This window comes from Pongo pygmaeus, chromosome 14, assembly GCF_028885625.2.
Source record: "Pongo pygmaeus isolate AG05252 chromosome 14, NHGRI_mPonPyg2-v2.0_pri, whole genome shotgun sequence".
Classification (NCBI taxonomy): Eukaryota; Metazoa; Chordata; class Mammalia; order Primates; family Hominidae; genus Pongo; species Pongo pygmaeus.
In genome coordinates this window covers 31538324-31550892 of record NC_072387.2, presented here as the reverse complement: position 1 = coordinate 31550892, position 12569 = coordinate 31538324, and the positions used below count along the sequence as shown (strand labels likewise).

General features: G+C 38.1%; 2 protein-coding genes across 4 annotated transcripts in view; one reads left to right on the top strand and one right to left on the bottom strand.

The window, feature by feature from the left end:
• The window catches only part of LOC134738006 (uncharacterized), a 347768-nt gene that overhangs the window by 314186 nt on the left and 21013 nt on the right, over positions 1-12569 (top strand). The gene's annotated exons all lie outside the window — the stretch shown is intronic.
• Positions 1-12569, bottom strand: part of LOC129011231 (ankyrin repeat domain-containing protein 26) — a 71579-nt gene that overhangs the window by 39444 nt on the left and 19566 nt on the right. For all 3 annotated transcript variants that reach the window (XM_063650649.1, XM_063650647.1, XM_054445980.2), the window contains exon 6: positions 10934-11113. In XM_063650649.1, the coding sequence (XP_063506719.1) occupies positions 10934-11113 (180 nt within the window). The remainder of the gene's footprint in view (positions 1-10933; positions 11114-12569) is intronic.

The following is a 12569-nucleotide window of genomic DNA, read 5'->3' as shown; positions in this document are numbered from 1 at the left end:
AATCTGCTGCCACTTTCCATCAATGTAACTTGATTAGCTATGACAGTTTTAACTCCCCAACAACCCAACTGGATGATAATGATTAATAGCTCTACAAAACAAGTATGATGAAGTCTCACATTGAATAAAGACGGAAGAGAAAATTAGATAAACTGGACTTTAGGAGAGTAAGTGCTAAAATGTAAATTGGTCCTCTGGTGAATAAAATGTCACAAAAATTTTTAATTCTCCTCAATTCCTAACTAAATAAGGACTCTAAAGGCATATCCTTATATTTCTTCTCATAAAATTGCAGAGTATCTCTATACCATCAGAAACGGTTTTAAGTTTTATACTATTTTAAAGTTTAGCTTTGATGTTAATGTCACTCTAATAATTATAATGGCCTATTAAACTGCCTATAATCTATAATAATCTTATTCCTAAAATCCTTAAAATTACATGGATTATATTAAATACCATCCCAAAATTTACTCTAAAAAAGACATAAATATTGGACCACTTGGACATCATTATACTCAATTATGCTTCATAGTTTGGAATGTAGACACTCTTGGTTCATTAATTATTTCACATATCCACTGTAGTAATTTCACAATTAAGTTCTTTATGGGCAAGGGCCATGTTTCTTGCTTCCTGCATATACCAGAGATATTCACTAACTACTTGTTGGTAAAAAGTGACCAAGTAAACAGCAATATATGACTCTACATCATCTGATTAGTAGTCCTGAAAAACTGGCAACAGAAGTTTAAGAAAAAAAGCTGATCATGGAAAATGCTCATTCCACACATGACTTGTTTTAAGTTTCATTTGATAGACTATACATGCTAAGACATACTTGATTTTGTAAATGGGTGTGCATGTTAAGAATATTGTTTGCCATGGTAGTGTAATCTTTAAAACAATATGCACATTTAAGTTATATAAAGATTTTTAGCTTCATAACACCTTTTGTGGGACAATTTAAGGTGGGACAGTTTTGTGGGACAATTAATTTAATAAAATTTAATTCCGTATCCAACTTTTAAATGTATGACATTTCAAATTTCAAATTTAGTAAGGCCTACAATATGCCACACTTGTTTTTCCTTCAGGTTATTTACTTGGCATTATTTCCCTCGCAACTTGGCTATACGAGCAAATCCAAACTAAAGTTGCTAATATACTTTCTTAAAAGCTTAGTCAACTCTAAAACATGCATTGGCAACACGCATGTAATTCGCTTGACGAGTCATAGTCTACAAAGACTGAGTGCACTTCTGTGCACAATACTGTAGGTTAAAGGAAAAAAGTTCAATATTCATTAAAGTGAAGGAAAACAGCTTCAAAGTTACACAAAGAGCTAGTTTAAGATAGAAATCTATAAAATGCTCTCTAAAAGCCTAAAAACACAACTCAGAAACTATCAATTTCCAACTCAGAAACTATCAATTTCCAATGTTCAATTAGGACAGGCGAGGTGGCTCACACCTGTAATATCAGCACTTTGGGAAGCTAACGCCAGCAAACTGCTTGAGCCCAGGAGCTCAAGATTAGCCTGGGCAACATGGTGAAATCCTGTCTCTACTAAAAATACAAAAAATAAGCCAGGTATGGTGGCGCGTGCCTGTAGTCCCAGCTACTTGGTAAGATGGAAGCATCTCTTGAGCCCTGGAAGTCGAGGTTTCAGGGAGCAGAGATTGCACCACTGTACTCCAGCATGCACAACAGAGTGAGGTCTTGCCAAAAAAAAAAAAAAAAAAAAAAAAAAAACCAATTAGAAGGCATAAATTTGATTTTAAAACTGCAGAAACAGAGCTGTATTACACCATGCAATGACTAAACTCCTTTCAGGCTGTATTACAACCTGGTTTATATGTTTCTTTCATTAAGCTTATGAATGTATAACACCTCTTTTAGCCTTCAAACAAAAACAAAATGAGAATTTTCTTCCCAGGCATATATTTTTAATATAATTGTATTGCATTCCAGTTTAATGGATGTAAGAGATTTCACCTTTAGAAATGTTGGTTCCATAGTTTAGTTTCTTACTGATATGTAGGTACCACAAACAGCGTATACAGTCCCCCCAAAAATGATAAGTTACAAAAGCCTTTTGCTTCAAATCCCTACCTCCCATGTTTATTGCTCCACGGGGACCCATATCACCCATTCTCATTTCCTGTTCTCTCTGTAAGTAAACATAGTTGTCACAGTCAACCTATTGATCTTATGACTTTACATTTCCCATCTAAAATCAAAAAGAAAAGAGTGAATTGGGACATCATTTTCCATTAAAAATTTTGAAAAATTTCCATCATCATATACTTAATAGGAACGCTGAAAAGAAACTTCAGTCTCCCAGGCTTAATATACTACAAGTGCTTAATGCACCCCGTTTATATTGCAAGATTAGATTACCAATGAATCAGATTATATAAAATATACCACAGATTATTTTTAATGTTTTTATTCCAATAGATGAAAGACACATGCCTAGATTCAAGCAAAGGAAAATCTAGTAATAATAACCATCGGGCCCAATTATTTTCTCCTCCCACGTCACTGAAGTCTTAAAATAGAAATGACTGTTACCAAGTTCATATTGAAATGCATTCAAACATATAACACAAATAGCTTTAGGGAATTATGCTAAAAATAAGGTTATAGGCAATCTTCATCATCAAAATATTATAATTCATTCATGTATTTTTATTCATCTACTCAAGCATTATTTCATCCAGGGACTATAGATAGCCCATACAAGCAATTACTGAAAGCTGGACATAACATTGCTTTCTTTAACTGCACAGTAATTGTATTTGAAAACCTCAATAAAAGTATTACACAGTTAACTATAAAACAGAAATATTCAAAACATCTGAAATTTCATTACAGAAACTGCTTCCTAAAAACTCTTAATTTACCAACAATAGTGACAAAGAATTAATGCAATGAAATCTCTAAGTGAAATTACTCAAGATAACATATGAAAATTGCAATTTTCCCTTTGGCTTGATGACCATTTCCAATCACAGAAAACTGTGTAATTAGTAATAGTGAATTTAAATGTTCTACATTATTTTAGCATTTTCTTTTTTTGAGACATAGAACCTAAATAGCATATGGTGATTCCTAGACAATCCTTAAAGCTTCTTTTGAGATAAACATGAGAGGTCTTTATCAATAAAGAATTTTGACTGTGACCTACAAAAGAATATTGATTGTGGCCATTAAGATTGCATTCACTCGGAGGAGCCAAGATGGCCGAATAGGAACAGCTCTGGTCTACAGCTCCCAGCGCGAGCGACGCAGAAGACGGGTGATTTCTGCATTTCCATCTGAGGTACCGTGTTCATCTCACTAGGGAGTGCCAGACAGTGGGCGCAGGTCAGTGGGTGAGTGCACCGTGCGCCAGCCGAAGCAGGGGCGAGGCATTGCCTCACTCGGGAAGCGCAAGGGGTCAGGGAGGTCCCCTTCCAGGGGTGACAGACGGCACCTGGAAAATCGGGCCACTCCCACCCGAATACTGTGCTTTTCCAACGGGCTTAGAAAACGGTGCCCCAGGAGAGTATAGCCCGCACCTGGCTCAGAGGGTCCTACGCCCACGGAGTCTCGCTGATTGCTAGCACAGCAGTCTGAGATCAAACAGCAAGTCGGCAGCGAGGCTGGGGGAGGGGCGCCCGCCATTGCCCAGGCTCGCTTAGGTAAACAAAGCAGCCAGGAAGCTGGAACTGGGTGGAGCCCACCACAGCTCAAGGAGGCCTGCCTGCCTCTGTAGGCTCCACCTCTGGGGGCAGGACACAGACAAACAAAAAGACAGCAGTAACCTCTGCAGACTTAAATGTCCCTGTCTGACAGCTGTGAGGAGAGAAGTGGTTCTCCCAGCACGCAGCTGGAGATCTGAGAACGGGCTGACCGCCTCCTCAAGTGGGTCCCTGACCCCTGACCCCCGAGCAGCCTAACTGGGAGGCACCCCCCAGCAGGGGCAGACAGACACCTCACACGGCCGGCCAGGTACTCCAACAGACCTGCAGCTGAGGGTCCTGTCTGTTAGAAGGAAAACTAACAGAAAGGACATCCACACCAAAAACCCATCTGTACATCACCATCATCAAAGACCAAAAGTAGATAAAACCACAAAGATGGGGAAAAAACAGAGCAGAAAAACTGGAAACTCTAAAAAGCAGAGTACCTCTCCTCCTCCAAAGGAACGCAGTTCCTCACCAGCAACGGAACAAAGCTGGACGGAGAATGACTTTGACGAGCTGAGAGAAGAAGGCTTCAGACGATCAAATTACTCCGAGCTACGGGAGGATATTCAAACCAAAGGCAAAGAAGTTGAAAACTTTGAAAAAAATTTAGAAGAATGTATAACTAGAATAACCAATACAGAGAAGTGCTTAAAGGAGCTGATGGAGCTGAAAACCAAGGCTCGAGAACTACGTGAAGAATGCAGAAGCCTCAGGAGCCGATGCGATCAAATGGAAGAAAGGGTATCACCCCTGGAAGATGAAATGAATGAAATGAAGCGAGAAGGGAAGTTTAGAGAAAAAAGAATAAAAAGAAACGAGCAAAGCCTCCAAGAAATGTGGGACTATGTGAAAAGACCAAATCTACGTCTGATTGGTGTACCTGAAAGTGACGGGGAGAATGGAACCAAGTTGGAAAACACTCTGCAGGATATTATCCAGGAGAACTTCCCCAATCTAGCAAGGCAGGCCAACATTCAGATTCAGGAAATACAGAGAACGCCACAAAGATACTCCTCGAGAAGAGCAACTCCAAGACACATAATTGTCAGATTCACCAAAGTTGAAATGAAGGAAAAAATGTTAAGGGCAGCCAGAGAGAAAGATCGGGTTACCCACAAAGGGAAGCCCATCAGACTAACAGCGGATCTCTCAGCAGAAACCCTACAAGCCAGAAGAGAGTGGGGGCCAGTATTCAACATTCTTAAAGAAAAGAATTTTCAACCCAGAATTTCATATCCTGCCAAACTAAGCTTCATAAGTGAAGGAGAAATAAAATACTTTACAGACAAGCAAATGCTGAGAGATTTTGTCACCACCAGGCCTGCCCTAAAAGAGCTCCTGAAGGAAGCGCTAAACATGGAAAGGCACAACCGGTACCAGCCACTGCAAAATCATACCAAAATGTAAAGAACATTGAGACTAGGAAGAGACTGCATCAACTAACGAGCAAAATATCCAGCTAACATCATAATGACAGGACCAAATTCACACATAACAATATTAACTTTAAATGTAAATGGACTAAATGCTCCAATTAAAAGACACAGACTGGCAAACTGGATAAAGACTCAAGACCCATCAGTGTGCTGTATTCAGGAAACCCATCTCACGTGCAGAGACACACATAGGCTCAAAATAAAAGGATGGAGGAAGATCTACCAAGCAAATGGAAAACAAAAAAAGGCAGGGGTTGCAATCCTAGTCTCTGATAAAACAGACTTTAAACCAACAAAGATCAAAAGAGACAAAGAAGGCCATTACATAATGGTAAAGGGATTAATTCAACAAGAAGAGCTAACTATCCTAAATATATATGCACCCAATACAGGAGCACCCAGATTCATAAAGCAAGTCCTGAGTGACCTACAAAGAGACTTAGACTCCCACACATTAATAATGGGAGACTTTAACACCCCACTATCAACATTAGACAGATCAACGAGACAGAAAGTCAACAAGGATACCCAGGAATTGAACTCAGCTCTGCACCAAGCGGACCTAATAGACATCTACAGAACTCTCCACCCCAAATCAACAGAATATACATTTTTTTCAGCACCACACCACACCTATTCCAAAATTGACCATATACTTGGAAGTAAAGCTCTCCTCAATAAATGTAAAAGAACAGAAATTGTAACAAACTGTCTCTCAGATCACAGTGCAATCAAGCTAGAACTCAGGATTAAGAATCTCACTCAAAACCGCTCAACTACGTGGAAACTGAACAACCTGCTCCTGAATGACTACTGGGTACATAACAAAATGAAGGCAGAAATAAAGATGTTCTTTGAAACCAATGAGAACCAAGACACAACATACCAGAATCTCTGGGATGCATTCAAAGCAGTGTGTAGAGGGAAATTTATAGCACTAAATGCCCACAAGAGAAAGCAGGAAAGATCCAAAATTGACACCCTAACATCACAATTAAAAGAACTAGAAAAGCAAGAGCAAACACGTTCAAAAGCTAGCAGAAGGCAAGAAATAACTAAAATCAGAGCAGAACTGAAGGAAATAGAGACACAAAAAACCCTTCAAAAAATAAATGAATCCAGGAGCTGGTTTTTTTGAAAGGATCAACAAAATTGATAGACCGCTAGCAAGATTAATAAAGAAAAAAAGAGAGAAGAATCGAATAGATGCAATAAAAAATGATAAAGGGGATATCACCACCGATCCCACAGAAATACAAACTACCATCAGAGAATATTACAAACACCTCTATGCAAATAAACTAGAAAATGTAGAAGAAATGGATAAATTCCTCAACACATACACCCTCCCAAGACTAAACCAGGAAGAAGTTGAATCTCTGAATAGACCAATAACAGGAGCTGAAATTGTGGCAATAATCAATAGCTTACCAACCAAAAAAAGTCCAGGTCCAGATGGATTCACAGCCGAATTCTACCAGAGGTACAAGGAGGAGCTGGTACCATTCCTTCTGAAACTATTCCAATCAATAGAAAAAGAGGGAATCCTCCCTAACTCATTTTATGAGGCCAGCATCATCCTGATACCAAAGCCTGGCAGAGACACAACCAAAAAAGAGAATTTTAGACCAATATCCTTGATGAACATTGATGCAAAAATCCTCAATGAAATACTGGCAAACAGAATCCAGCAGCACATCAAAAAGCTTATCCACCATGATCAAGTGGGCTTCATCCCTGGGATGCAAGGCTGGTTCAATATACGCAAATCAATAAATGTAATCCAGCATATAAACAGAACCAAAGACAAAAACCACATGATTATCTCAATAGATGCAGAAAAGGCCTTTGACAAAATTCAACAACACTTCATGCTAAAAACTCTCAATAAATTAGGAATTGATGGGACATATCTCAAAATAATAAGAGCTATTTATGACAAACCCACAGCCAATATCATACTGAATGGGCAAAAACTGGAAGCATTCCCTTTGAAAACTGGCACAAGACAGGGATGCCCTCTCTCACCACTTCTATTCAACATAGTGTTGGAAGTTCTGGCCAGGGCAATTAGGCAGGAGAAGGAAATCAAGGGTATTCAATTAGGAAAAGAGGAAGTCAAATTGTCCCTGTTTGCAGATGACATGATAGTATATCTAGAAAACCCCATTGTCTCAGCCCAAAATCTCCTTAAGCTGATAAGCAACTTCAGCAAAGTCTCAGGATACAAAATCAATGTGCAAAAATCACAAGCATTCTTATACATCAATAACAGACAAACAGAGAGCCAAATCATGAGTGAACTCCCATTCACAATTGCTTCAAAGAGAATAAAATACCTAGGAATCCAACTTACAAGGGATGTGAAAGACCTCTTCAAGGAGAACTACAAACCACTGCTCAAGGAAATAAAAGAGGATACAAACAAATGGAAGAACATTCCATGCTCATGGGTAGGAAGAATCAATATCATGAAAATGGCCATCCTTCCCAAGGTAATTTACAGATTCAATGCCATCCCCATCAAGCTACCAATGACTTTCTTCACAGAATTGGAAAAAACTACTTTAAAGTTCATATGGAACCAAAAAAGAGCCCGCATCGCCAAGTCAATCCTAAGCCAAAAGAACAAAGCTGGAGGCATCACACTACCTGACTTCAAACTATACTACAAAGCTACAGTAACCAAAACAGCATGGTACTGGTACCAAAACAGAGATATAGATCAATGGAACAGAACAGAGCCGTCAGAAATAATGCCACATATCTACAAGTATCTGATCTTTGACAAACCTGACAAAAACAAGAAATGGGGAAAGGATTCCCTATTTAATAAATGGTGCTGGGAAAACTGGCTAGCCATATGTAGAAAGCTGAAACTGGATCCCTTCCTTACACCTTATACAAAAATCAATTCAAGATGGATTAAAGACTTAAATGTTAGACCTAAAACCATAAAAACCCTAGAAGAAAACCTAGGCATTACCATTCAGGACATAGGCATGGGCAAGGACTTCATGTCTAAAACACCAAAAGCAATGGCAACAAAAGCCAAAATTGACAAATGGGATCTAATTAAACTCAAGAGCTTCTGCACAGCAAAAGAAACTACCATCAGAGTGAACAGGCAACCTACAAAATGGGAGAAAATTTTCGCAACCTACTCATCTGACAAAGGGCTAATATCCAGAATCTACAATGAACTCCAACAAATTTACAAGAAAAAAACAAACAACCCCATCAAAAAGTGGGCGAAGGACATGAACAGACACTTCTCAAAAGAAGACATTTATGCAGCCAAAAAACACATGAAAAAATGCTCACCATCACTGGCCATCAGAGAAATGCAAATCAAAACCACAATGAGATACCATCTCACACCAGTTAGAATGGCAATCATTCAAAAGTCAGGAAACAACAGGTGCTGGAGAGGATGTGGAGAAATAGGAACACTTTTACACTGTTGGTGGGACTGTAAACTAGTTCAACCCTTGTGGAAGTCAGTGTGGCGATTCCTCAGGGATCTAGAACTAGAAATTCCATTCGACCCAGCCATCCCATTACTGGGTATATACCCAAAGGACTATAAATCATGCTGCTATAAAGACACATGCACACGTATGTTTATTGCGGCATTATTCACAATAGCAAAGACTTGGAACCAACCCAAATGTCCAACAATGATAGACTGGATTAAGAAAATGTGGCACATATACACCATGGAATACTATGCAGCCATAAAAAATGATGAGTTCACGTTCTTTGTAGGGACATGGATGAAATTGGAAATCATCATTCTCAGTAAACTATCGCAAGAACAAAAAACCAAACACCGCATATTCTCACTCATAGGTAGGAATTGAACAATGAGAACACATGGACACAGGAAGGGGAACATCACACTCTGGGGACTGTTGTGGGGTGGGGGGAGGGGGGAGGGATAGCATTGGGAGATATACCTAATGCTAGATGACGAGTTGGTGGGTGCAGCGCACCAGCATGGCACATGTATACATATGTGACTTACCTGCACATTGCGCACATGTACCATAAAACCTAAAGTATAATAATAATAATAAGAAGAAGAAGAAAAGAAAAAAAAAAGAAAAAGAAAAGATTGCATTCACTCAAACTCCAGTGTGGGTGACACAGTGACAGCCTGTCTTAAAAAAATTTTCAGCTGGGTGAGGTGGCTCAAGCTGCTAAATTTTGTATTTTTAGTAGAGATGGGGTTTCACCATGTTAACCAGGCTGATCTTGAACTGCTGACCTCAGGTGATCTGCCTGCCTCAGCATCCCAAAATGCTGGGATTACAGGCGTGAGCCACCATGCCTGGTCCAGTAGTGCCATTCTTAACAACACATTATGCCTATGATCAATGATTTCCAGAATTACTGTAACTGTTTATACTTTACCAGTGTACATCCTGTTCTCGATATCAGAAATGTTTTCCTCTACTATTCTAACCATTTCTTTTTCATCACTCACATTGCTGTGTGAAGTATTCCTTGATTCTTGCTATCTTTCCTCAGATAAACAGGCGTCACTTTCCTTGGGGCTGCCTTAGTACTGCATTGATTTTCCTAGTGTATCTTTACCACCTGAAATGTACATTCTTTCTATGCATGTCTATCCCTTTTGTCCTAAACTGTATGGGACAATCTTTCAAATCATGTTTTCTTTTGTGTCATTTTTTTGAGACAAGGTCTTGCTCAGTAGCCCCAGGCTGGAGCACAGTGGTGCGATCTCAGCTAACTACAACCTCTGCCTCCCGGACTCTAGAGATTCTCCCACCTCAGCCTCTGAGTATCTGGGACCACACGCATGTGCTGCCATGCTCGGCTAATTTTGTATTTTTTCTAGAGACTGGGTTTTGCCATGTAAAAAAGGAAATGAAACTATTGGGGTGCAAAAATATTTTATGATTTATTACTATATAGATCTGATCGTATACCTGATTAAAGACAATGAATTTAACTGGGAGATAAAGTAGAACACATATTAGATGCAGTTATTCAACAGATTATGTGTCCTAGTAAAATTAAAATGTATTTTCACGTTCTTTTTAATGACACCACCTTCCTTCAAACTAGTATTCCTAGTAAATTGTTATTCATTAAAACAAGGTGATAAACTGTGTGAACACAGCCGAAAAGACACCATCTAGCAAATTCTCAAGGATACTCATTCATACTGGGAAAGACAATTCTATACTACATAAAGTCACAGAAGTTGTTAAAAATAACTTAATTTTGGGGTTTGGAAGGTGCTTGAGGGGCAACATTTATATAGTTACAACTGATACAAATTCAGAGCTATGAAAATAAAGCAAAGAAACCACATTGTGTTTGAGCAGGCAATCTTTACATCCTTGCCTACATTTCCCCCCCAGTCCCAAAGTTCTACATGTAATCCTTGGACTCACATTCAAGTTTATGTTAAATACTAGCCTAAACAAAATTACTCATCCTTCTCATTCTCTTTGTTATTTTTATGTTGCTTTGGTTAAAGAACACAAATGCCCTGCTGATAGGTCCTCTGTTTGGTTATAGCTTATATAAGGGGGGTGTAAACACAATACACACTTTGCCACAAAATGATTCTTTGAAAGTCACAACTATGGTATTATGAAGCCAAGCACAGCTACGCTGGGACTGAATTCTCCATGCTTCTTTATTACCTTCTTTGCTCTCTTTGTTTTCTAGTAGCTGTAACTCAACACAGGTCACGGAGAGTGTGATTCCAAAATAGAAACGCACCTGCAGTGGTCATCTTTTCTTGATCTATTAAGTTCATCTGTCCCAAGTCTGTGGATCCCAACACAGTGTTGGTCATTGGTGGAGATACAAATGGACGTAGACCACCAACTTCCAAATTCTCAGATCTTTCATGAATTTCATTACTGAAGGTCAAACTATTAAAATCCAAATCTGAAAAAGCTGAAAAGAAAGTTTTCATTATTAGAATGTAAATCATAATACAATTTGACTAACGTGGAGAAATTCCTTCTAAAACAGAAGCAGTCCCATGTCCTCCACTCCCCCAGAAACACACCACTCCTGCATGGCTTATTGTATTCTACATGTCCCGTACTTGCCATTCACTCACATAGGTTTTATTAACCATAATCTTTGACATTTTTATTTTTTAGTGTTACTTACTTTGATTCACTCAGCGATATTATATATTTTGTTTTCCATGAGAGCTTTGTTTATTAATAATAAAGATTCTTCAGGAATATGAACTTTCTTTTAATAACAAGACTTATGTTTAACCATTAGACACATGATGTGTCATAAGATCATGGGTGCTTAATGGGCCAGAGTTATAATGGCTATTGGAATGCATGGCGGTGCATGCTTATATTTTAAATTATTCAGCTTCAGTTTCTGATACAGTAAATATCAATAGATACAATCCACTTAAACAAAAGCTCTTTGGGGTATGCCATCATTTTTTAATGTTTTTATCTTTTTTTCACCACAAAAGAGAGTTGAATTAAATGTGGTACTTTCATAGCATGAAATACTATAGGAAATGTAAACTCAACTAGAACTACTTCTGAAAATAGCAATGGATCTCTTTGGACAAATCAATGGGTGTGAACAAAACATATCAACTGATCTCAAAACTATAACGCTGAGTAAGCAAAAGAAAGCTGCTGAATAATATATTTATAATGTACAATCATTTATATGATTGAAATTTTAGGACAGAAACACCAATTCTACATATGATTTATGACCATACACATATATGGTAAAATGTATGAAAAGTGCATTACAATGACAAACACCTAATTCAGGGTGTTGGTTACTTCTATGCAATAATTATCAATTACACAAAAAACCCTAAGCCTATAAAGTTTCAGAATCACTCTTTGAAATGAGTGTGTCTGCCAAATAGCCATGAAAAAAAGATTACTTTCCTCATTTTTGTACTCCAAGATATTCCCTGCACACACACACACACACACACACACACACACATTAATCAAAACATCCAATTTGCTTCAGATAATCAGTCTAACACTACGATGAAGTAACTAAACTTTATACAAAATTGACATGTTAGCAAGGAAAGCTTTCCTCTAGGTAAAGATCAGAATTCCAACAAGCATTTCTGACACGGGAAAAAATTGTAGTCTCATAATTCACCTCTGTGAAACCCAAATGAGTATAGGTATTCCCAACTGAGAACTTCAGCGTAGCAATACATAATAGAAGATACATCTAAGTTAGAGCTTATGTTTTAAAAATTTATCTTATGCTTCTAAATATAATGTTTTTCAAACATAGATACCAACACTAATGTCTGCATTATATATATCAAATCTATCCATCAAATTTGAAAAAAAAGACAGGAATATGAAGACTGCTAGCATTTAAAATATTT